Source organism: Chionomys nivalis, chromosome 13 (assembly GCF_950005125.1).
Source record: "Chionomys nivalis chromosome 13, mChiNiv1.1, whole genome shotgun sequence".
In the NCBI taxonomy this organism is placed as follows: domain Eukaryota; kingdom Metazoa; phylum Chordata; class Mammalia; order Rodentia; family Cricetidae; genus Chionomys; species Chionomys nivalis.
In genome coordinates, this window is record NC_080098.1 from 42,209,858 (window position 1) to 42,236,789 (window position 26,932).

Genomic DNA, 26,932 nt, shown 5'->3' on the forward strand with positions numbered 1-26,932 from the left:
GAAAAAAATGTTGGGATGTAGAAATTGAAGTTATAAAGCTTTGAAGCCAAATGCAAATCCAGTAATTGTTACATTAATTAAGATGCAAATAGGAAAGGAGCCTGTGTCTTTGGAAACTGGGTTGGGAAGTATAATAAAATGAGGAAAAAAGAAGAAATTTGGTTGGAGAAATTTACAGTTCAATTCAGGATGCTGAGAGTTAACTAGGATAATCTGTACATGTAGACAGACAGCAAACAGACACCAAATACACACTTGAACAAGTCGCTTTTGCCTTTACAGAGCTTAAACATATCTCCTTTAAAAGTTAAGTTTTTTTTTTTCCCAGTTACTAAGCTCCCCTGTCAGAGCACACACATAACCCAGAGTCCACAGGGAAGAGGAGGAGCTCAGGGCCCCAGTGTACAGCAGCACATGTGTCCATCACTGACTCTCGTACCCTAGAAAATGTTATTATGTGAAATGTTTTTCAGATAAATGTCTAGCATTACTGATGCTTTTTTGAAAAACTCTTTCTATCCAGGAAGAAAGAAATGCCCTTGAAATATATTAAAGAAATAATTTTCTTCTTCATGACTGTGGTTGGCATGCTGGGAAACATTTCTGTTTCAGTGAATTATATGATCAGTTGGTGCGGAGGGCCTGAGAAGAAACCCATACACCTTATTCTCATTCACTTGGCCTTTGCAAACTTCCTTATCCTTTTTTCGAAAGGATTGCCAAACACAATGGTAGCTCTTGGTTTGAGAAACTTCCTAGATGACATAGTATGTAAGATCCTCATTTACCTGCAGAGGGTGGCCCGTGGGGTCTCCATCTGCACCAGCGGTCTCCTCACTGTGGTCCAGGCCATCATCATCAGTCCCAGAGCATCTGGGTGGAGGAGGCTCAGACCAAAGTCTGCATGGCACATCCTTCCATTCTTTTCAGTCTTTTGGATACTCAGTGCTTTAATAAGTGTGAACCTAATCTGTTCTGCCACAAGTATAAACCTGAATATATCACAGTTTAAGAGTGAAGACAACTATTGCTATTTTATACTAGAAAATCAGCAAACAAAATGGATTGCTCTCCCTCTCATGGTCCTGAGAGATGCTGTGTTTCAGGGAGCCGTGGGAGGCGCCAGTGGCTACATGGTACTTCTTCTCCACAAGCACCACCAGCATGTCCTCTACCTCCAGAACTCAAAGCTTCTCTACAGAACTCCCCCTGAGCTGAGAGCTGCTCAGAGTGTCCTTCTTCTGATGCTCTGTTTTGGTTTCTTCTATTGGGCTGACTGTGCTTTTTCTCTAATTATAAGTCTCTCTTTAGTGAACAATTCCTTGTTGGTAAATATTCAAAAATTTTTGGTCCTTGGTTATGCAACTTTCAGCCCCATTGTGTTGATTCAGAGGGATGGACTTCTGCCTGAGTGTTGGCATGCTTGGCGGGAGAAATTGAGAAAATATCTCTCTAATTTTTCTATTCAATGAGTGTGAAGAGCTCTCAGTTCCATAATATTGTGGGTAAGATAAAAATCTCACAAAGCAGGTCAGGCATGTGTTTATTCTCAATCTTCCTGGTGACTCACAGCCTTGAGCTGAGAGAGAGAGATCTTAGTAAATAACAGTGATAAATGAAACCTCATTCTCCACTTTTCTTCTCTTTTAAAGGAATTTTTAAAAACTTTTCTACATTTGAATTGCATGCAGATTTTCCTGCATTATGTCTGTGTAGCAATCCATGCCTGGTTCCTGTAAAGGGTAGAAGAGGTCATCCAACGCCCTGTGACTGACTGGAGTTAGAGAGGTTGATCTCAACCAAAGTGTGGTGGCTAGGAATTGATCCTGGGTCCTCTGGAAGACAAGCTAGTGCTCTCAACTATGGAGTCATGTCTCCAGCACAAAGAAAATGGTCTTAATTATATTTAGTAAAACTGGTTTTACTGTCACCATGACTGGAAGCACACAAATGAATTTGGTAAATTTTTATCAATTTTAATCAACTTTATTCCAAGAAATTCCATATCTTATACCTGATATTCTGCTTGCTAAATGTTAGTAATATGATGCTATTTGGGGTTCTTCAAAGTGTTTGTATGTTTCCATGTTTAGAAAATGTTTTACAGAATTCTGAAAAAATGATATGAACTACATCACTTCACAGAATCCAATGCACCAGTCACAGAGAGTAAATGTGCTGAAATGTTTCGTTGGTGTTATATTCATGAAGGTTTTCTGCAAGAATAAAGATTGTAGATATGGGATAAGCTGGATAAGGTATATGTAGAGAGCTGTGTGGAGCCGCACCTGATGGCGATGTGTAGAGAGCTGCGTGGAGCCGCACTGATGGTGCTGGCTTCCGCCCTCCGCGATCCCGAAAGCGAGTGCTCTCTATAATAATCAACTCCTAATATGGCTAAGGCCTGACTTATGCTATTATCACTTAATGATCGTCAGCTGCTTGCATATGCGTGGACCTATGGACAGTGCCCACGTGGCAATCCGGGGTTGGCGGCCCGTGCCTTTTAAGGGCTGGGAGAGGTTTGCCCGAGGGGAGAGGGAGAGAAAGGGAGAGAGGGAGAGAGAGGGGGAGAGGGAGAGAGAGAGAGAGAAAGGGAAAGAGAAAGAAGCTGTAAATAAGATCCTGAATAAACTGCTTGCAAGAAGAGCTCCGGTGTTGTGTCTTACTTGCTGGCCAAGGTGGGCGCGACAGGTATACACAGTAAAGTTTCATTTATATCCATCTATAGTTTCTATGTTAATTACAAAATATGGATTTGCCTTTCTGTAAGAGTAATAAGTAGTGAGATTGAAGAAGTTGAAGCTTGTTTGCAGCTGTTCTTTGTCAATGCCCTGTTTGTTCCCCACAACACTATCCAGCTGTTTGTCAACAAAGAGCTGCAAAAGGATCTGATTCTACTTTCATTTAAATAAGGGATTCACTACTTGATTTCTTAAATTGGACACACACAATAAGATATTGACATGGTTCTAAGACTCTGATAAACCCATTCTGAATAATTCTAATTGATATAATCATTGGAACAAAAATTGCAGAATCACTAGAGGTAGGTTTATGTCGTCTTTAAAAAAAGCGCTCTGTCATATATTACTAAACCCTTGTAACATTTTGGGAGCATCATGGCTCTACTTTGCAGTGATGTGTAAATTTTTATATTTTGCTTGGTTGCACTGTATATACAAAACATTTAAGTAAGTGATGTGTACTGTATTGTTCTATAGATTATTAAATAGCTTGTTCTTCTGATATAAGGATGTATTTGTATGCATGTATCTGTATGAGTGTATGCCACATTTGTGTATGTACCCACATAGACCAGAAGAGGACATTGAGTCCCAGGGAACTAGAGTTACATGTTGTCATTTTTAGGATTTCAGCACGAGTTGGGACCTTTATGGGTCCCATGAGGTTGAGGACCACACAAGAGCGACGTTAGTGGCTGGTGGGTAGGTCCAAACCTCAGCAGGTGACAAATATACCATAGAGACAGAGTTTGAGTGTGGAGTTTATTGAAAAACGGCTAGAAGGAAGGGAAGGGGAGAGGGAGAAAGAAAGAGGAGAGAGAGAGAGAGAGAGAGAGAGAGAGAGAGAGAGAGAGAGAGAGAGAGAGAGGAGAGGGGGGTAGAGCTTGTCTCTTAAAAGGACCTTTCGCACCTGTATACAGACTAGGACCCTGGGCTGGCCTGGGTACTGCCTGGTTACATCCTGCCAGATGACAGGGCAGGGCAGCATAATACCTGCATCCTAATATTCCTGTCTTTTCCTTGTTAAAAAAGGTGAGGAAATTAAAGGGAATAGCATGTGGGACAGGGATAGGGACACCAGGTTCTCAAGACTGCTTCCTGCTGATTTGTGGGTGTTGAAATCTTGGGAGACCTAAGAAAGCTGGGGTGCTGGCATCATCCTAGGGTATCTGGTTGTTTCACTGCTCTCCAGGCTCTGTGGAACTGTCCGGTGTCTCTTGGACCTGGTGAGGTATTGGCAGAGCAGAGGACAAGGCTAAGTTTAGGAAAAAAAATCTTTAGGTCCTGGTCATTGAGGGGGAGGGTATGAGGACCAGGGAAAGGTGGGGAGTTGTAGGCTGTTAGGGCCCGGTAATTGAGTGAGTGAGGGAGGGGTGCATCTGACCTGTTTGAGGTGAATCCTCCAAGTTGGCTCCCTGGAACTTACAAGAATTATTTGAGTTTGTGAAAACGTGAGTTTTAGGCACATTAACATTTCCTAATATAACAGTAGCATAATGAAAGAGAAATATGGAACAGGTTTTATTCTTTAAAGCATCTCAGATCACTTGCCTTTTTCAATTACCTAAGCTTCCAATCCTCATAACTTCATAACTTGCATTACATACTTTAGAACACTTTCTTAAATCCTCAAACACCCTTAATCCTCACATCTTAAGCTTTGTATTTTTACACGTGACCCTAAAAAGCACCCGTTCCTTTCCCATCACGATGACATCACCTTAACATTCAGGAGAAATCTGTTTTGTGAGTTTATTTCTTATCTGAGCCTGGCAATGAGATAATTTGTGTCTAGACTTAGTATTGGATCTAGAAGAGTGAGGCCTGTGACCTGAATTTTACAGAGAGCACTGAGAAGGGAACTGGCAAAGCTACCAGTCATCAAACTCCATCACGGAACTTGAGGAGGATAAATTTTACCTGAGTCAATAGTTTTAAAATGACAGACTTACTTGATTGGCTACCTGGGCAGCCACCCCAGGTCCTCCATGGTCGTTGAGGTCAGGTCTTAGGGCAACATTCATCTTTTGGTTGGCAATACAGGCCCTCACAAGCTTTAGAAGATTCTGTGGATTAGAAGTTTGTAGGAAGACTAAACTTCCCCTGAGCAATATGAGGAAGTTGATTCCAGTGTCCCATCGTCCACATCTGAAGAGGCTTGCAGCAGTTGAGGTGAAAGGCAGTACGCCCAATGGCTGGCACTTTCACTTGATGAAGTGAGTTACAGGTGGAAGCTTTTTGTATCCATTTATGTTCTTCAGAGGAAGTAGGGGTTGCTGCCAGGAGCCAACCTGTCTCTCTTATGAAAAGCCTGAATTAAACATCTAGATGCCAAATTCTGCAGATTTCTGAGCATCTGAGTGCTGTCTATTGGGTATGTATTTGGGTATATATGAGTTATGTCTATAATGACATCAGAGCAGGATTCACCTGGAGAGCTGGATCTATGCTGAGAGGTTGTGGGGAATTGTTTTACCCAGATTCCTCCAGCCTGACTGTAACTGGCTTTAGCTTAGCAGGACAGATTTATACTTGCAGAGGACAAAGGAGTAAAAGAAAATTTTGCAGCAGAACTGTAGCAGCAAAAACTGACAGTAGTGGAGAATAGTTTACAGGAAAACTCTAGGTTAACTTTTGTTAATCTGAAATCGATCTTTATAATGTAGAACATATTTTAAAGCTAGGTTGAATCACATATACATTATGTAGTAACAGATCTAAAAATATTTTTATCAGTTAAAAGCACACACCAATCTAAAATATTTGAGACTTGTTTTTATGTCTAGAAAAAGATAGAATGAACAAAGTTCATTATTAGGAATGTTCAAACCATTTTTTAGCAGTAAGCACATGTGCATATACACGCATTTGAATTTAAGGTGTATACATACACACACACATACAGAGTTAAAGTTTTCTTAAAAATCATGTGAGTAGTGAGGAGAGGAAGCCGGCATTTCCATTTCTGACTCATACAAGGCAGCAAACAGACAGGACATTAAAGAGAGACAGAGAAAGAAAAATAAAGTGCAGAATCCAAGTCACAGATTCCTAGCAGGTGAAAGGGAACAGATCCCTTGCAGGTGGAGCAGGCAGGTGGGTGGGGTCCCTACAAGCCAGGAGGGCAAACTAGAAAGTTAGCAGGCAGAAGTTACAATGTCACACTCAGCAAAGATGGTGGTTAGGTCCCACCTGTCCTTAGCCGACAAGGCGCCCTGCCTGTGGGAAGTCCAGGGCCTTCCCCCCTCCATCCAGGCTTAGGAAGGTTTGCATCCAAATAGACTAGGATCCCAAAAAGCCAGTACATGCAGTAGAGACAAATCCCAGTGCCATTATCATTGCCTTCTCAGTCTGCCCCAACTGTCAGCCACATTCAGAGGGTCCCATTTGATCCCATGCTCATTCAGTCCCAGTGCAGCTGGCTTTGGTGAGCTCCCATTAGATCAGGCACATTGTTTCACTGGGTGGACCAACCCCTCGCAGTCCTGACTTCCTTGCTCATGTTCTCCCTCCTTCTGCTCTTCAACTGGACCTTGGGAGCTCAGTCCAGTGCTCCGATGTGGGTCTCTGTCTCTATCTCCTTCTGTCAGTCTGACTACAGGACAAGGCTAGTTCAGGTACCCTCTTCTCCACTGCCCAGGGTCCTAGCTGGAAACATCCTTGTGGACATCTGGGAATCCCTCTAGAGTCCAGCCTCTTGCCAACCCCACAATGCCTCCCTTAATTGAGATATCTTCTTCCCTGCTCCCATATCTGTCCTTCCTCCATCTCAACCATCCCACTCCCCCAAGCTCTCCCCAACCCTCCCCTTGTCCCTTCTATCTTCCCCTTTCCCCTTCCTTGCACCCCCTCCCCCATGCTCCCAACTTTTGCCTGGCAATCTTGTCTGCTTCCAATTTCCAGGAAGATCTATATATGTTTTTCTTTGGGTTCACCTTATTACTTAGGTTCTCTAGGATCACGAACTATAGGCTCAGTGACATTTCTTTATGACTAGAATCCACTAATGAGTGAGTACATACCATATTAATATATTTTATCTCACTCAGGATAGTGTTTTTTTTATTTCTATTCATTTGCAAGCAAAATTCAAGATGTCATTTTTTTTACCACTGAGTAGCACTCTAACGTGTAGATGCTCCACACTTTCTTTATCCATTCTTCCATTGAGGGGCATATAGGTTGTTTCCAGGTTCTGACTATTACAAATAATGCTGCTATGAGCATAGTTGAACAAATGCTTTTGTAGTATTATTGGGCATCTCTTGGGTATATTCCCGAAAGTGGTATTGCTGGATCCTGAGGTAGGTTGATTTCCAATTTTCTGAGAAATTGCCACACTGATTTCCAAAGCAGTTGTACAAGTTTGCATTCCCACCAGCAATGAATGAGTGTTCCCCTTACTCCACAATCTCTCCAGCATAGGTTATCATTGGTATTTTTGATCTTACCCATTCTGCAGGTGTAAGATGGTATCTCAAAGTTGTTTTGATTTGCATTTACCTTATAGCTAAGGAAGTTGAACATGTCCTTAAGTATCTTTTGGCCATTTGAAATTCTTCTGTTGAGAATTCTCTGTTCAGTTCAGTACCCCATTTTTTAATTGGGTTATTTAGAATTTTAGTGTCTAGTTTCTTGAGTTCTTTATGTATTTTGGAGATCAGACCTTTGTCTGATGTGGGGTTGGTGAAGACCTTCTCTCATTCAGTGGATTGCCTTTTTGTCTTAATGACAGTGTCCTTTGCTGTACAGAAGCTTCTTAGTTTCAGGAGGTCCCATTTATTCATTGTTGCTCTTATTGTCTGTGCTACTGGGGTAATACATAGGAAGTAGTCTCCTGTGCCCATGTATTGCAAGCTACTTCCCACTTTCTCTTCTATCAGGTTCAGTGTGGTTGGATTTATATTGAGGTCTATAATTCATTTGGACTTGAGTTTTGTGCATGGTGATAGATATGGATCTGTTTTCATTCTTCTACAGGTTGACATCCAGTTATGTCAGCACCATTTGCTAAAGATGCTTTCTTTCTTCCATTGTATACTTTTAGCTTTTTTGTCAAAAATCAGGTGTTTATAGGTGTTTGTGGATTAATATCCGGGTCTTCAATTCTATCCCATTGGTCAACGTCTCTGTTTTTATGCCAATACCAAGCTGTTTTCTTTACTGTGGCTCTGTAATAGAGTTTGATGTCAGGGATGGTAATGCCTACGGAAGTTCCTTTATTGTATAGGATTGTTTTGGCTATCCTGGGTCTTTTGTTTTTCCATATGAAGTTGATTATTGTTCTCTCAAGGTCAGTGAAGAATTTTGTTGGGCTTTTGATGGGGATTGCATAGAATCTATAGATTGTCTTTGGTATAATTCCCAATTTTACTATGTTGATCTTACCAATTCAAAAACCTGGGAGATACTTCCATTTTCTGGTGTCCTCTTCAATATCTTTCTTCAAAGCCTTAAAGTTCTTGTCAAATAGATCTTTTATCTTGGTTAGTGTTATCCCAAGATATTTTATGCTATTTGTGGCTATCATGAAAGGTGATGTTTCTCTGATTTCCTTCTCTGCTTCTTTATCTTTTGTGTACAGGAGGGCTACTGATTTTTTTGAGTTGATCTTGTATCCTGCCACATCACTGGAGGTATTTATCAGCTGTAGGAGTTCTCTGGTTTTTAAACTCAGTCCTGAACCTACCTTTATTTACATTATATGACATTTGGGATAAGAAGGGCTTTCTAGGAACAAGTTCGAAAAATACACAGAAAGGCCACTCTTGGACACTGCTAAGTTAAAAATCTGCCTTTTATGTTTTGTAAGTTAAGAATACTTTTAGAATAAAGTCAGTATTGGGGTTCAAGTAAGTCCCATATGATATTTAAAGTACTGAAAGGCCAGGAATGAAAGAATCGTTTACAAAAATTCCTTCACTACCAACAGGCCCAGGTAGAACAAAGGACTCTAAATAGTCCTGGTCCATGCTTGGGACTTGATCAGAAAGCAGCATCTGCAGTGCTTAGCATCATTTATTCTACTCCTGTCTGATGAGGGATTTCAGAAGGAAAAGCGAGAGACCTGGTCTATGTGTCAGAAGTAGATTCTGCCCAGGTCACAGCTAGGTACTTTGAGAAGATGAAAAACAGTCAGAAGTTGCAGGGCACTCCGTACACAGAAACTTAAGTTAGTCGTTCATCTTCTCACCTTTTGTTTTCCTTGTCAAAATAATTAAACTCTAATTAAGCTTGAAATAAGTTCTGAGCAAAACAGATGTAGTAATTGTGGAAAGAGGGAAGCTGTACTTCAGGGACCGGGGCTCTGCAGAGGCCTTCCTTCCCCCCGACACCGTGACAACATGAAACTTGAAGTCTGCAATTCCTTATAGAAGCCAAGAGCCCACAAATCCTGACAGTCCAAATGACCAGGCAAGTGTCACCTTCCCAGAGCTGCTCCAGATCCTGTCTGTACCACAGAGGTCCAGGTGAGTACATGGAGGTAAGATCTTCGATTCTCCCAGCTGTATCATGGAGAGTTTCATTAAAGCAGAAGACTCTCTGACTAATTCAGGGAGTAGGCAAGAGGCTCTGTGATCCTCAGGACCTCCACTTTCCTTCTGGCCCAGGCCCCAGAAAGATCAAAGGGGACTAGTTCCTGAAGATACAGAGATGAAACAGAAATGCTGAAGCATCGCTATCCATCCTCAGACTGGAGTATCCTGACAGAGCTCTGGCTGGGCTTTAGTCTAAGTTACTTTCTGATTGGATCAATAAGATACATAATATTTTCAGATGTCTGTAAACCCTGGAGATGATCATGATACATTGCTGTAATGTCAGCACTAGAGAGACTTGACAAGGGAATTGTTCAGGGCTAGCCTGATTTAGAGAGGGAGACCTCTCTTAAAAATAACTAGATAAATGAAAGAAAATAAAATCTTTTTTCCAGGTATAAGTTTTCCAGCACTGTGACTTCAACAGTGTTACTAGTGTGTGTAACATTTACACTTTTCTCTTTGGATGCACTTTCACTCTTCTACTCCTGGCATAGTTTTACAATAGCTTTCTACCTCTGTTTGACAGTTTTCTGTCTGAATCCATCCTTAAAGGCTTTGGATTTTATCACGTACTATTTTTTTTTTTTTTTTGGTTTTTTCGAGACAGGGTTTCCCTGTTGCTTTGGTGCCCGTCCTGGAACTAGCTCTTGTAGACCAGGCTGGCCTCGAACTCCCAGAGATCCGCCTGCCTCTGCCTCCCAAGTGCTGGGATTAAAGGCGTGTATAATACTTGTCTTAAATTCAGTAATTGTATTCCTGGCTGGTGAAGAATATAACACTCAGTGTACAGTTATCGTTACCATCTTGAGAACTGCACCATTTAGGATCCAGGCTGTGGAGGAGTACACCCTGAAACAGCTCATCTTAAGATTATCCCACGCTAAGCAGCAAAGAGCAATAATCTTTTTAGTTTTGTCTGTTTGCCTGCTTGCTTGTTTCTTTTACAGAAAACAAGGATGGGTGGATGTAACTTTCTTCAGGCTCTTGAGGGTTAGACTCATCCTGGCATCACCATCCATCTAAACACAAATCTGTCCCGTCTTTTAAATTCATTTCCTTTAGCATTTCCCAAATAATGTGGAAGATGAGACACCTCTTCCTCCACTGACAGTGACTTCAGTAGAAAGGAATCAATTATTAGAAGATCAGAGCCTGGTCTCAAATATGATTTAAAGCTTGGAAAATGGAAGAGAACAAGAAAATTAGTAATGCCGACAATATCAAGATTTGAACAAACAGACAATTGTTAATATCTTCTATTAGTACTTGAGTAAACTGAAAATAGGGATGTTGACAGTTTCCAGTCACTGAATAAACACTTATTTTTTAATTTTAAATATGGTAGTGAATGCTGATATACTTTCTATTAATATCTGGAGCATATTTTATTTGTACAGATATTTAGATGGTATTGTGCTTTCTAGGACTCACTGAAACAGGCAATAATTTCTTCTTTGCTAGAGGAATAGTTGAAATCAATAACTGACATTTCTAGAGTCATGAGGCCACCTGGATACTAATCTCAGAACAAGGCTAGCTTGATGAAGGTCACCCATACAATCATCGGTACATAGACAATTGAAGCAATCCTGTGAGTTTAACAGGAAGGAGGGCAGTGAACAGAAACATTGCAAGTACTCAGAACACACAAACCCATGAAGCTACTGTAATATTCAGATTTTTCATATCCTATAAAAGGTGCCCAAAGCTTACCACAAATTTCTGAAAAATGAGGATGGATCTCCGGAACTTGAAGAATAGCATCCTACCGCAGTCCAAGTTCTAGAATCAGCTTGGACTGGTGTATACAAAACCAGTCTGCCTGACAAACAGGTTGGAGGAAAAGCAGACTGCAAAACCAGCTAACATAATAGCTGCTCAAAAGGCCCCACAGAAGCAAATGCCACCTTGAACTCTTAGATAGTGGAGTCCCTGCTCACACCAGTATGTCCCCATGTACTGTGCTACGTACAGTTGATATTGACTCATGATTCAAAATCTGTACTCATGGCAATATATAATCCATCATTAATCCTGTTCTTAGGTTTACATTATCAGCATCCCCTGGTCCAGAGCTGTTCTATGTTCCCTTATGTGTCCTGAGGTAAATCACTGGGGTTACAGATGGCCAGAAGTTTTCCACTAGGATCAGAAATCTCTGCTACTCCCTGTTCTAGAAAACAACACAAGGTTCTGCTAGACACCATCCCTAGCTGCAGCCTGGCAGTTACATGAAAAATTTCAGGATATATGTTTATGATTTGCTTTAACTGTAGGGCTCTATCTGAAGAGGTTGTGCAATTGAACTTGACATTTATAACTACTTTTTAAAAAATTAGTAAATACTTATATGGAGTGAAATCACAGAGTGATCAACATAAAACTTTAAAAACATTAGCATGTCAAAATTGAAGTTATAAGGCTTTGAAGCCAGATGCAAATCCAGAAACTGTTACACTAATTAAGAGGAAAATAAAAACAAAGAGAAAAAAGAAGAATTTTGTTAGGGGAAATTTACAGTTCAATTCATTTATGATGAGAGTTAACTATGTCAATCCATGCATATGGACAGGCAGACAGACAAACAGACACACACACACACACACAAATACACGTTTTAACAAGTCAGTTTTGCTAATATAGAGCTCAAACACATCTCCTTTAAAACTTTAGAGTTTTATTCCAGTTACCAAGCTCACCTGTCAGAGTCCACAGGGAAGAGGAGGAGTTCAGGGCCCCAGTGTACAGCAGCATATGTGTCCATCACTGACTCGTATACCAGAAAATGCTATTATGTAAAATGTTTTTCAGATAAATGTCTAGCATTACTGATGCTTTCTGGAAAGACTCTTTGTATTCTGAATACAAAATTTTCTACCCAGAAAGGAAGAAATGCTTTTGAAATTTATTAAGCAAATAGTTTTCCTCTTCATGACTGTGTTTGGCACTCTGGGAAACATTTATATTTCTGTGAGTTATATGTTCAGTTGGTGGGGGAGCACTGAGAAGAAACCTATACATCTTATTCTCATCCACTTGGCTTTCACAAACATCATAATGCTTCTTGCAAAAGGATTGCCAAAGACAATGGCAGCTTTTGGTTTGAGAAACTTCCTAGATGACATAGGATGTAAGATCCTCATTTACCTGACAAGGGTGGCCCGTGGGGTCTCCATCTGCACCAGCAGTCTCCTCACTGTGGTCCAGGCCATCATCATCAGTCCCAGAGCATCTGGATGGAGAAAGCTCAGACCAAAGTCTGCATGGCACATCCTTCCATTCTTTTCATTCTTTTGGATACTCAATGCTTTAATAGGTATGAACCTAATCCATTCTGTCACAAGTATAAGCCTAAATATATCACAGTTTAAGAGTGAAAGCAATTATTGCTATTTTATGCAAGAAAGTCAAAAAATAAAATGGATTGTTCTCCCTCTCATGGTCCTGAGAGATGCTGTGTTTCAGGTTGCCATGGGAGCGGCCAGTGGCTACATGGTACTTCTTCTCCACAAGCACCACCAGCATGTCCTCCACCTTCAGAACTCCAAGCTTCTCTACAGAACTCCCCCTGAGCTGAGAGCTGCTCAGAGCGTCCTCCTTTTGATGCTCTGTTTTGGTTTCTTCTATTGGGCTGACTGTGCTTTTTCTCTATTTTTAAGTCTCTCTTTAGTGGATAATTCCTTGATGGTAAATATTAAAAAATTTCTGGCCCTTGGTTATGCAACTTTTAGCCCTCTTGTGTTGATTCACAGGGAAGGACTTCTGCCTGATTGTTGGCATGCCCAGTGGGAAAAATTGAGAAACTATTTCTTCTATTTTTCTATTAGATGATTGTGAAAGAACTCTCAGTTATGTAATATTGTGGGTAAAACAAAATTCTCACAAATCAGCTTAAATATGTGTTTATTCCCAGACAGTCTTCCTGGTGACTCAGCCTTGACCTGAGACAAATATCTAAGTAAATTACAGTGGTAATTGAAACCTTATTCTCCACTTTTCTTCTTTTTGAAAGAATTTTTTATAATTCCTATATTTGTATTGTGTATTGATAATTTACCAGCATCATGTTCTTGTAGCACATTGGTGCCTGGTGCCTATAAAAGGTAAAAGAGATTATCAAATGTCCTGTGATTGACTGGAGTTAGAAACATTGTTATACACAAAAGTGTGGTTGCTAGAAATTGAACCTGGGTCATCTGGAAGATAAGCTAGTGCTCTCAACTACTGAGCCATGTCTCCAGCACAAAGAGAATGGTCTTAATTATATTTTGTAAACTGATTTTCCTATTACTGTTACTGGAAGCACACAGATGAATTTGTGTAAAAGGACACTGTGCCTCTGTTTTCTTCTCCTCAGACCAGAATAATCACAGAGAAACATACTAATTGCAACACTGTTTCCCTGATGGCTCAGCTGGATTTCTAGCTATCTCTTACATCTTAAATTTATCCATTTCTATCAATCACCATGATGGTGTGGCCTTCTAGTACGGTTCCGGTGTCTTTCTCCTCCAGCAACTACATAGCAACTGCCGGACTCAGCCTTCTTTCTTCCTTCCTTCAGTTTAATTTTCTTGTCTAGCTCTATTCTGCCTGGCCATTGAACAAAGCTGCTTCTTTTCTAACCAATGTTAATAAACCATATTCACAGCATAGAGAGTGGAATTTCCATATCAAATTTGACAAATTTTGTCAATTTCATAGTAATTTAATCATGTTATTCAAAGAAATCCATTATCTTGTACTTGATGCTGTACTTGCTAAATGTTAGTTTAGCTATGATGCAGTTTTGAGATTCTTCAAAGTGTCTGCATGTTTCCATCTGTAGAAAATATTTTACAGATTTGTGAAAAATGACATAAACTATGTTCACTTCCTAGAATCTCAATGCACCAGTGACAGAGCTTAAATGCACTGAAATGTTTCTGTGGTCTTATATACATGAAGGTTCTCTGCAGGAATGAAGGTTGTCCATATGGGATAAACTGGATAAGGAATACATGGTAAAGTTTTATTATATCCATCTATAGTTTGTATGTTGATTAAAATGCGGATTTGCCAATTTGCAAGATTAATATGTAGTGTGACTGAAACAGACTGAGGCTTGTTTGCAGCTGCCCTTGGTTAATGCCTGGTTGCTCTCCACAACACTATCCAGCTGTTTGTCATCAAAGAGCTTCAAAAGGATCTGATTCTGCATCCATTTAAGTGAAGGATTTGCTGCTTGATTTCTTAACATAGATCCACGCAATAAGATATCGACATGGTTCTAACAATCTTATAGACGCATTCTTAAAAATAGTAATTGATATAATCATTGAACATGAAAGTGTAGAATCACTAGAGGTAGTTTTATGCCTTATTTGTAAAAATTGTTCTGTTATATCTGACTAAACATTTGTTACATATTGGTTGCATCATGGCTCTACTTCACAATGATGTATACATTTTTATATTTTGCTTGGTTGCGCTGTATATACAAAACATTTAAGTAAGTGATGTGTATTGTATTGTGCTACAGATTATTAAATAGCATGTTCTTCCACTATAAATATTTATTTTATATATGTGTCTGTGAGTGTGTGTCACATTTGTACAGGTCCCACACAGACCAGAAGAGGGCACTGACCACAGGGAGCTAGGGCTACAGGCAGTCATGAGTCCTAGATGTGAGCGCTGGGTAAGGAACCAGGGTCCTCTGCAAGAGGAGCAGGTCTCCTAACCGTCCCTGCAGCTCCTTCTCACATTTCCCATGTAATGTGACGTGTTTGTAGGGAACATCCACAACTTCTCTGAGTCTCACCCTCTTCTGTTACAGCCGTTTTTCAGAAACAGACATGAAAGGTGAGAATAACAAACACTTTCATGTCATTTGACTCAAAAGGAAGTGATGTGAGAACATGGAGAAAGAGGGAAAGAAGTTGTGTTTAATGATGGAGACAGTGTTCACCATTAAGAATAGAGAGGGTTATGGAGAGAGGCCTCGGTGGGTAAAAGCACCTGCCGAAAGGTCAGACAACTTGATCTATCTCTGATGAAGAAAACTGACTCCCACATGTTGTCTTCTGACCTCCATTTTCATGCTGAGACATTCACACTTGAACTCACCACGAAAACTTTAATTTAAAATTAAAAAAAAAACAGACAGGAGACACATGAGTGTTGACACAGCATGAACAAAGATGGTCTGGACTCTGAGTGGCATATAGACTTGCTATTGTGAATTTTTCCAAAAAAAACCAGTAGATTGGAAAAAATGTAAAATAAAAGTTTTATCATAACATAAATTAAAATTTAACATATGGTGAAAATTCTAAATATATAGAGGATAGTAAAGACAATCTGGATATCAGATTCATTTATGCCCTTCAGGTAAAGCACATGAGATTGGACACATAAATTAGTATAAATGACTTTATCATTTCCTTAAGATGGACAGATTTCTCATAACTAGCAACGACCTGTGGGACATAATGATAAATGATATAAGTCAGATGCATATACACAATTACCACATAATTTTATTAATAAGTGGAACCTAATAGAACAGAGAATAGAACCTTCAGAGTGTGGTGTGTACCCTACAGCCGTTAGAAACTGCCTCTGTTTGTGAACCAGCTGGTGGTTGCTTCCTCCTTATAACCAGGAATATGAAGCTGTGGCTACTCAGAGCTTTATAGTCTTCAACTTCAAATTCTTCCTGTCATGTGACTTTTCCTAGGAAGAGATTGAAAAAAATATTTTACCTCTGATAGGGTAAAAACTGTGCAAAGAATTAGCCATCTAAGATGAATTGTGTGAACCAGGTTACTTGAATTACCAGAATACATTGTAGTTTATAGGGCATGGCAGACTCAAATACACCTGCATGACCAGAAATTCTGGCTCCAACATAGGTGACAACCTACAAAAAAATCTGTATGAGAAAATATCCCAAGCCTCAATCAAGATTCTACCTCCTATGCACTCCCCAAGCCAAGTAGCAGCTATGGCTACTTGGAAGAAGTGGAGACTGGAATCTAAGGTGAAGCTGTGAAAACGGCCTCCACATCCCCATGAGATTCCGTCTCATTACCAGTACCAGAGGGAAGGCTACCACTCTACTGTGACAAAGGTATTCTGTGGGTCTTACAGTCACTGCTTCATGGTGGCCAATGGCCATGGACTGGCTAGTTCCTTCAACTTAGGACAAGCTAGAGTTACCTGAAAGGAAGAAACCTCCATTGAAAAAATACCATTATAAGATCCAAATGTAGGGTATTTTATTAAATGCTGATTGGTGGGGGAGGTCCTAGCCCTTTGTGAGTAGTGCCATCCTTGGGCAAATGATTCTGGGGTTTTTACAAATTAGACCAAGTCACCATGGTGAACAATCCTATAAGCAGCACCTCTCCATAACCTCCGCATCAGCTTGTGCCTCCAGGTTTCTGCACTAGGTGAGTTCCTGTCGTGATGCCTTTAATGATAAACAGTGATGTGGAAGCATAAACCAAACAAACCCTTACTCCGTTTAAGAACATGACCCAGGAATGAAATAGTTTGAGAATTCTGAGTGCTCATGGAAACATTCCAAGAAAACAGGACAAAAATCTTTTCTCTCTGTTTCTCCAAATCATAGTATTTTTTTTTGACTGTGTTTCCACACTCTGTCCAGGCATAGCAGAAAGGAGTGGTTTATTTCAGATTGCCTCTTATTAATTGCTATCAATATTCACAATATTCACTTAAATATGTAAAAAGTCCTTTGTGTGCTTCTGTGAAAAGCATTATTTTGTCACGCTTAGCTTGTCTTTGACAATGTACACAGCATGACCTCATGTGAACTTTCTTGCCCTCAGAGTATAACTTGTCTGCTGCTCTGAATAAAGTTGGCTGTTGCATGAGACTCCAGTCCACCTCCTTCTCCCAGGTCCCACTACCTCTGGAGGGTGACAAGTGGTGCCAGAAAAGGGACCTGAAGTTGGCTATGAAACCAGAGAGTGGGGCCCCTCATGGAAGGAGATGAGTGAGAATAATGGGGCAGAAACCAGGGAAAATTTTGTCTTGAGTATGTGTTTCACTTTTTTAAAAAAGCAGGAGCACTACTATAAAAACACCACTATTATGTTTCTTTCAAGTTGTTTGTGATTACAAGCCCAGATTTTCAGAAGGAGCTTTAGATGAGAAAGTATGGGACAGAGTCCCAAAAACACACTGAAAAGACACATAAACAAGGTGAAAAGGTTTCTTTTCAATTCTGGGTCACTTGGGCATTTATGTGGATGGTTATAAAAATCTTAGGGAAGATAAGTATGTTATTTACCATGAGAAAGAGATGGCTAATTTCTTCAACAACTATAAGATGGATGATAAAACTTTTTATTAGATTTTTTTTTTAAAAAATACCCAATCCATATTCCCACTCCCTCCCCTCCTGCCACACCCTCCCACCTCACCCCCTCTAATCCTAAGAGAGGATAAAGCACTTTGCTTTGTGGAAGGTCCATGGCCCTCCCTATTACATCTAGGCTGGGCAAGATATCAATCCAAAGAGAAGAGGATCTCAAAATCCAGTACATGCAGTATGGATAAATCCTAGTGCCACTGCCAGTGGCCCCTCAGTCTGCCCCAGCCATACAACTGTCAGCCACATTCAGAGGGACTATTTTGGTCCTATTCTTGTTCCTTCCCAGTCCATCTGAAGTTAGTGAGCTCCCATTAGCTCAGGGAAACTGTTTCAGTGGATGAACCCTTCATGGTCTTGACCTCTTTGTTCACATTCTCATTCCTTCCACTCTTGAACTGGACCTTGGGAGCTCAGTCCAGTGCTCCAATGTGGAACTCTGCCTCTGTTCCCATCTGTTGTTGGACGAAGGTTCTATGGTGATATTTAAGATAATCATCAGTCTGACTACAGGGTAAGGCCAGTTTGGGCACCCTCTCCTCTATTGCTTAGGGTCTTAGCTGGGGTCATATTTGTGGTTTTCTGGAAATTTTTCTAGAGCCAGGTTTCCTGCGAACCCAATAATGGCTCCCTCAATCAAGATATCTCTTTTCTTGCTCTCATATCTGTCCTTCCTCCATCTTGACTATCTCATTCCCTCAAGTTTTTCTCAACCCTCCTCTTCTCCCCTCTGCCCCCAAGCTCCCAATTTTGTCAGGTGATCATGTCTGTTTCCAATTTTCAGTGGGTCTATATGTTTTTCTTTGGGTTCACCTTATGACTTAGCTTCTCTAGGATCATGAACTATAGGCTCATCGTCCTTTGTTTATAGCTACTATCCACTTATGAGTGAGTACATACCATATTCATTTTTGGGGGGTCTGGGTTACCTCACTCAGGATAGTGTTTTCTATTTTTTTCTACCTTCTTTTTTATTGATTTTTATTGAGTTCTATATTATTCTCTGCTCCCCCTCCCTACCTCTCCCCTCTCCTTCAACCCTTTCCCAAGGTTCTCATGTTCCCAATATACTCAGGAGATCTTATCTTTTCTACTACCCATGTAGATTAGATCTCTGTATGTCTCTCTTAAGGTCCTCGTTGTTGTCTAAGTTCTCTGGGATTGTGATTTGTGGGCTTGTTTTCTTTAATTTATGTTCAAAAACCACTTATGAGTGAGTACAATTGTTTTTCTGGATATGGGTTACCTCACTCAAAATGATGTTTTCTAGCTCTATCAATTTGCCTGCAAAATTCAAGATGTCGTTATTTTTTTCCACTGTGTAGTACTCCATTGTGTAAATGTACCACATTTTCTTTATCCATTCTTTGGTCGAGGGGCATTTAAGTTGTTTCCAGGTTCTGGCTATGACAAACAATGCTGCTATGAACATAGTTGAGCACATGTCCTTGTGGCACGATTGAGCATCCTTTGGATATATACCCAAAAGTAGTATTACTGGGTCTTGAGGAAGGTTGTTTCCTAATTTTCTGGGAAATCACCACACTGACATCCAAAGGGGCTGTACCAGCTTGTACTCCCACCAGCAATGCAGGAGTGTTCCCTTTACCCCACAACCTCTCCAGCAGAAGTTGTCATTGGTGTTTTTGATCTTGGCCATTCATACAGGTGTAAGATGGAATCTCAGAGTTGTTTTGATTTGCATTTCTCTGATGACTAAGGATGTTGAACATTTCCTTAAGTGTCTTTCAGCCATTTTAGATTTCTCTGTTGAGAATTTTCTGTTTAGGTCTGTACTCCATTTTTTTAATTAGATTATTTGTTCTTTTGATGACCAATTTCTTGAGTTCTTTGTATATTTTGGAGATCAGATGTCTGTCTGATGTGGGGTTAGTGAATATCTTTTCCCACTCTGTAGGCTGTCATTTTGTCCTGTTAAACATGTCCTTGTTTTACAGAAGCTTTTCAGTTTCAGGAGATCCCATTTATTAATTGTTTCTCTCAGTGTCTGTGCTACTGGGGTTATATTTAGGAACTGGTCTCCTGTGCCAATGTGTTCAAGTGTCTTCTATAAAGTTCAGTGAAGGTGGCTTTATGTTGAGGTCTTTGATCTCTTTGTAATTGAGTTTTGTGCATAGTGATAGATATGGGTCTATTTTCATTCTTCTACATGTTGATATCCAGTTTGCCAGCACCATTTGTTATTTTTTGCTTCTTTGTCAAAAATCAGCTGTTCCAAGGTGTGTGGATTGATATCTGGGTCTTTAATTCAGTTCTGTTGGTCCTCCTGTCTGTTTTTATGCCAATACCAGGCTGTTTTCAGTACTGTAGCTGAGTAGTAGAGTTTGAAGTGAGGGATTGTGATGCTTCCAGAAGTTCTTTTATTGTACAGGATTGTTTTGGCTATTCTGGGTTTTTTGCTTTTCCATATGAAGTTGAGTACCGTTCTTTCGTGGTCTGTGAAGAATTTTGCTGTGTTTTGATTGGCATTGCATTGAATGTGTAGGTCGCTTTTGGTAAGATTGCCATTTTTGCTATGTTAATTCTACCTATCCACAATCATGGGAGATCTTTCCACTTTCTGGTGTCTTCTTCAATTTCTTTCTTCAAAGATTTGAAGTTCTTGTCATACAAGTCTTACACTTGTGTTGTTGGGGTTTCTGTCTTGCCTGGTTTCTGTCCTCCCACTAGGTCCCACGGCCATTTAACCCCAAAGAAATCACACAGAGGTCTATATTAATGATAAATGGATTGGCCCATTAGCTCAGGCTTCTTATTAACTCTAATTTCTTGAGTTCTTTATATATGTTGGAGATCTGTCCTTTGTCTGATGTGGGTTGGTGAAGATCTTTTCCCATTCTGCAGGCTGCCTTTTTGTCTTATTGACTGTGTCCTTTGCTTTATAGAAGCTTCTTAGTTTCAGGAGCTCCCATTTATCTATTGTTCCTTTTAGTGTCTGTGCTACTGGGGTTATATTTAGGAAGTGCATATTTCTAGCCAAGTGGTTGTAGCCTACGAGTAAGGTTTTGTCCGGTTTCCGGCATCTGTCTCCTAGGGTGACTCCATGGCTTCTCTTTGACTCAGACGACTCTCTCTCTTTATCTTTTCCAGACTGGCTATATTCTGTGAAGCTATTGTCCAAAAGCAGCATCTTTATTAACCAATGGCAATAAAACGTATTTATAACATACAAAGGGAAATCCCATATCAGAGAAAATCTGGTTTAAGCTATCATTTCATTTACAGAAGAAGCATTTTTGGATTTTAATATGTGTAGCTTCACCTATATGTATGGAGACACCATCATGTGGGGCACAGAGTAAGAACCATGACCTAGAACTCATCTCCTATGTCAACCCAATGGTAGTTTTCTTCAAGAACAAAATAATGATGTCATCACTTCTAATCTTAGCCCTGTATATTTATTTACTTCATTTTCCATCTAGGACAGGTAGAGCCTTTTAGGAACTAGAATGGAATGTAAATTGAATGTCCACTCTTGTGTAAGCATAAGTTTTAGAAATGTCACTGAAGTTTTATAATGAGTAAATATTGCTTTTCAAATAAAGCCAAGAAGGCATCATTTCAAGTCCCATATGACATTTAATATGATGGAAATGAAAGAATCAGGAGAGCTCTGTACACAGAAACTTAGTTCATTTTCTCACCTCACATCTTTTCTCTCAAAACAATTAATCCCTAATTAAGCTTGAAATAAGTTCTGAGCAAAACAGATGTAGTAATTATGAAAAGAGGGATGCTGTACTTCAGGGACCCAGGCTCTGCAGAGGCCTTCCTTCCCCCTGACACTGTGACCACATGAAACTCGAAGTCTGCAATACCTGGCAGAAGCCAAGAGTCCACAAATCCTGAAGTATAAAATGACCTGACAAGTGTCACCTCCCCAGAGCTGCTCCAGATCCTGTCTGCACCACAGAGGTCCAGGTGAGTACATGGAGGTAGTAAAATCTTCGATTCTCTTAGCTGTGTTATGGAGAATTTCATTAAAGCAGAAGAGTCTCTGACTAATCCAGGGAGCAGGTTCCAGGCTCTGTGATCCTCAGGACCTCCACTTTCTTTCTGTTCCTGGCTCCAGAAAGATCAAAGGGGACTAGTTCCTGGAGATACAGAGATGGAACAGAAATGCTGAGGCATCGCTATCCATCCTCAGACTGGAGTATCCTGACAGAGCTCTGGCTGGGTCTTTGATTAAGGTTTCTTTCTTGTTTTTTTGTTTTTCTTAGAGGAATCATTAGTATATAGAAGATTTTCAGATGTCTGTCAAACTCTGGAGATAATAATGACACACTCGTGTAATGTCAGAACTAGAGAGACTGAGACAAGGTTATTGCTGCTCAGGGATACCCTGGTTTACACACATGTCTCAAAAGTAACAAGACAAAAGAAAAATAAACAAACTTTTTTGTTTTAGTCACCATGTTTGTCAGCCTTGTGACTCCTACAGTATTATTAGTTCTTGTGACATTGGCTCTTTTCACTTTTGGTGCGTTTCCACTTTTCAAGTATTGGCACATATTTCTTTTACAGTGATATCATAACTCCTAATTTGAAGGTTTTCCTTCTGTATCTACCTTTAGTCTCTGCAGTTTTCACATAATAATATATATATATATATATATATATATATGCCAACTATAGTCTTTGTATGCCTAGTGTATGTGGAGAAACTTAAACCACTAAGTGAAAGAGTTATCTTTACCATCTTGAGAAGTCCTGCTATAATGGATCAAGGTTGTGAACTAGAGCATAGGTCATTTTAGTTTTATTCCAGTGCTAAGTAGTAAAGACAAAAAATCTGTTTTGCTTTTGTTTGCTTGTTTTTAGAAAACCTGATAGAATGTAATCTATCAGGTGTTGGGGTTTATTCCCAGACATGGGATTATCGATATAGCTAAAAACAAGTCTATCCTGTCTTTTAAATTAATTTCCTATAGCATTACTTAATATGATTTGGAAGACGAGTCATCTCTCCCTCCTCTAACAGTGCATTCCAGTAGAAGAAATCCCTTATTAGAAGATCAGAATCTGTTCTGAAATATGTTTGAAACTTTTGGGGGGAAAAAGAGAAGACTAGAAAAATAGGAATTATCAGAAAATCAAACATTAAATGAAAAGGAAAGTGTTAATATTTTCCATCAGTATTTAAGGTGAATTATTGAAGGGATTTAACCTCTGACTAAACACTTAATTTTTATTCCAAATATGTTGATGAATGATTATGTGCTTGGTATTAACTCCTGGAGCATATTTCATTATGTGCAGATATTTGAGTTGCTATTGTGACTTCTAGGAAGTACTGATAATTCAGGCAACAATTACCCCTCTGTCAGAGGAGCAGCTGAACAACAATAACTGACATTTCTAAAGTCATGAAGCAACATAAACTTAAACCTGGGAGCACAGCTCAGTTTATGCAGGGCACAGGTGACATCATCAAGACACAGACATTTGAAACAATCCTGTGAATTTCACAGGATGAAGAACATTGTGAACAGAGGCATTTCAAGTACTCATAACACACAAACTCATGAAACATGCAGACTCCTCTTCTTCTAGAAAAGGTGCCAATAGTTACCACAAATCCCTGAGAATTGTAAATGGAACTTGCAGACATGAAGCATAGCATCCTGCCGAGAGCTAAACTTCTGGAATCAGCTCAGACTGATGTAGAATAAAGCAGCCGGACTGATAAATAGGTTGGAAAAATACAAGAGTAGAAGCACACTTCAAAGCAAGCTGACATAACTGCAGCTTGCATGGCCCCACAGAGGCAAAGGCCACCATGGCTTCTTTGATGGAAGAATCCCTACTCATCCCAATATACCTAAACCACTGTACTGTATGCACCCATCTCACCACAGCACCTAACACCTCATTAATCCCTTTCTTCCATCGCCCTCATCTTCTCCCCTGGTGGAGAGCTGATCCCTGCTCCCTGAGATGCCCTGAGGTCACTCACTGGAGTCACAAATGTCCTGAATTCATTCACTGGGGTCACAGTTCTCTGCTACCCCCTCTCTTAGGAAGCACTACAGGGTTCTGCTAGACACACTTCCTTGCTGCTACCAGGTGGATCCTTGAATTTTTCAGCATATCTTTTTATGACTCAGTTTTAATTGTCAGGTCCTATCTGGAAAAGTTTTACAATTTGACATGGCATTGAGGATTACTTTAAAAAAATAACCAGTAACATGTATATGGAGTGAAGTCACAGAATGGTCAACATAGTAACGTTTAAAATATTAATATAGAAATAGAAGTTATAAAGGTTCGAAGCCAAAGGAAAATCTAGAAATTATTATATTACTTGAGATGCAGAAAAGGAAGGAATATCAGACAAAGGAGGGGGCAGTGTGGAGGGTAAAGTTAGCAGATCTGAGAGATGTTACAGGTGCCGACCCAGCAGTGTTTCCCAGTGTCTGTGTGATGTGGGGAAGGCAGACAGGGTCAGCAGGAACCTTAGACTTTGGGAGTTGGGTGGGAAAAATGAAATAGAATGAGAAGCAGAAAGAACTTTTGGATGGAGAACTTTGAGTTCAATTCAGCCATGCTGAGAGTTAGCTAGAATAATACATGCATGCAATCAGACAGACGACACACAGTGTGAACAAGTCATTTTTTCCTAGTGTAGAACTAAAAGAAAACCTCTCCTCTAAAAGTTTAGATTTTGAATAGCAATTACCAAACTAACCTGTTAGAGCACACAGAATATCCCAGAGTCCACAACTGGGGAGAAACGAGGCATGTCAGGGATCTAATCTGCAACATTATATGTGTCCATTGCTGCATCTTGCACACTAGAAATTAATAAGGTGCAAAATGTGTTTTTCAGATCCACGTGTAGTATTACTGATACTTTCTTGAAAAAGTCTTTGCATCCTGGACACAAAGTTTTCTACCTAGGAAGGAAGAAATGGTTTTGAATTTTATTAAGGAGACAATTTTTCTCTTAACGACTACGGTTGGTACTTTGGGGAACATTTCTGTTTCTGTTAATTATATGTGCAGCTGGTGGGGAGGCCCTGAGAAGAAACCCATACACCTTATTCTCATCCACTTGGCTTTGGCAAACATCATAATCCTTCTTACAAAAGGATTGCCAAAGACAATGGCAGCTTTTGGTTTGAGAAACTACCTAGATGACATAGGATGTAAGATCATTGTTTACTTAAAGAGGGTGGCCCGTGGGGTCTCCATATGCACCAGCAGTCTCCTCACTGTGGTCCAGGCCATCATCATCAGTCCCAGAGCATCTGGGTGGAGGAGGCTCAGACCAAAGTCTGCATGGCACATCCTTCCATTCTTTTCATTCTTTTGGATACTCAACGCTTTAATAAGTGTGAACCTAATCCAGTCCATCACAAGTACAAGCCTGAATATATCACGGTTTAAGAATGGTGACAACTATTGTTACTTAATGCTAGAAAGTCAGAAAATAAAGTGGATTGTTCTCCCTCTCATGGTCCTGAGAGATGCTGTATTTCAGGGAGCAATGGGAGCTGCCAGTGGCTACATGCTATTTCTTCTCCACAAGCACCACCAGCATGTCCTCTACCTTCAGAACTCCAAGCTTCTTTACAGAACTCCCCCTGAGCTGAGAGCTGCTCTGAGTGTCCTCTTTCTGATGCTCTGTTTTGTTTTCTTCTATTGGGCTGACTGTGCTTTTTCTCTATTTTTAAGTCTCTCTTTAGTGAACAATTCCTTGATGGTAAATATTCACGAACTTATAACCCTTGGTTATGCAACTTTTAGCCCCTTTGTGTTGATTCACAGGGACAGACTTCTGGCTGAGTGCTGGCATGCTCAGTGGGAGAATTCAAGAAACTATTTCTCCCATTTTTCTGTGCAATGAATGTGGATCAACTTTAAGTTCTACAATATTTTGCATAAGTCAAAATATCTCAAAGTAGCATAGGCTTGTCTTTATTTTCAGACTATCTTCCTAGAGCCTCAAGTCTTAAGCAGAGAGAAGGGGCGACCCTAGCAAAATAGAAACTTCATTCTCTTTATTGCCACACTTTGAAGGGACTTTATTCTTTAAACATTTTCATATTTGTATTCATTCCTTGTGTGTGAATAGTTCTCTATTATGTTTGTATATCTTGTGTGTGCCTCTAGATGCTGGAAGATTCCATCAAATGCCCTGTTACTGACTGGAGTAAGACTTACGGTTCTGAACCAAAGTATGTTTGCTAGGAATTGAACCTGGATCCTCAGCAAAACCAGGTAGTACTCTTAAGTGAACCATCTCTCAAGCACTGAGAAATGGTTGTAATTGGGATTTGTAAAATTGATTTATTACTACCATGACTGGAAGCATAAAGATGCATTTTGTAAATTTTATCAAAATTCAAGTGATTTAATTCTGTTAGTCCAAGAAATTCAATATCTGGTACCTGACACTGTTTTTTCTAACTTTTAGTACCACAAGGCTATTTTGGGAATGTTCAAAATGTCTGTCTATAAGATTCCATCCACAGAAAAGACTTTACAGACTTGTGAAAGGCTGACATGTGCGGTACAGTCAGTCACTAGACGATCAGTGCTCAGTCCCTGCACTTAAAGGCCCTGAAACTTCTCACTGGTCTTATATTTGTGAACATTCTCTGCAGGAATAAACACTTTACATAAAGGATGAACTGATTAATGAATACCCAGTTAAGTTTCATTTTTTATATGTCTATAGCTTCTATGCTGAGTAATAAAATGTGAATTTGCCTTTTTCAAAATACATAAATAAATGTACATGGAAGGTGACTGACCCTCTATGTTGAAAAGCTCTGTTTTCTGTGCAGGCTACATAAGAGCTTTGATGAAGGTGTGATGTGAAGAGTGCTTCAAGTTTTCAATAAAGGGTTCACCTTTAAAAAAGAAAGAAAGAAAAAAGAAAAGAGACGGAGGCTTGTTTGCAGCTGCCCTTTGTTAATGCCAGGTTCTCTGCACAACACCATCCAGCTGTTTGTCACCAGAGCTGCGGAGGGTCTGATTCTACACCAATTTAAATGAAGGATGTCAGATGTGACACTTAAGTTTTTAAAAATTAAGGCATAAACCTACCTTTAATGTGCAATATTCCTTTACACTGTGTATTTATGTTACTGTGATTAGTTTAATAAAGAAGCTGACTGGCTAATAGCTAGACAGGTAGAGGTTAGGCGGAACTGGCAAACAAAAAGAGAGTTCAAAGAAGAAGGGAAAGATTCTCAGGAGTCTCAAGGAGATTCAGAGGAAGCAGATGA

The 26,932-nt window shown here is 39.9% G+C and overlaps 2 protein-coding genes and 1 pseudogene across 2 annotated transcripts; all 3 read left to right on the forward strand.

The window, feature by feature from the left end:
• The first annotated feature begins 533 nt into the window (after positions 1–533).
• On the forward strand, positions 534–1,472 carry LOC130885665 (vomeronasal type-1 receptor 4-like). Its single transcript, XM_057787364.1, has one exon. The coding sequence runs from the start codon at positions 534–536 to the stop codon at positions 1,470–1,472; it is 939 nt and encodes a 312-aa protein (XP_057643347.1).
• Positions 1,473–12,102: 10,630 nt separating this feature from the next.
• LOC130885682 (vomeronasal type-1 receptor 4-like) lies at positions 12,103–13,158 on the forward strand. The gene is given in 2 exon segments (XM_057787380.1): positions 12,103–13,117; positions 13,120–13,158. Coding segments are annotated over 2 exon segments (975 nt in total). The 5' UTR covers positions 12,103–12,181.
• Positions 13,159–24,464: 11,306 nt separating this feature from the next.
• Positions 24,465–25,545, forward strand: LOC130885661 (vomeronasal type-1 receptor 4-like; annotated as a pseudogene).
• The last annotated feature ends 1,387 nt before the right edge of the window (positions 25,546–26,932 follow it).

What these genes read in the sequence shown, in the direction of transcription:
- LOC130885665 (XM_057787364.1), top strand. Translation starts at nt 534, where the DNA reads ATGCCCTTGAAATATATTAAAGAAATAATTTTCTTCTTCATGACTGTG.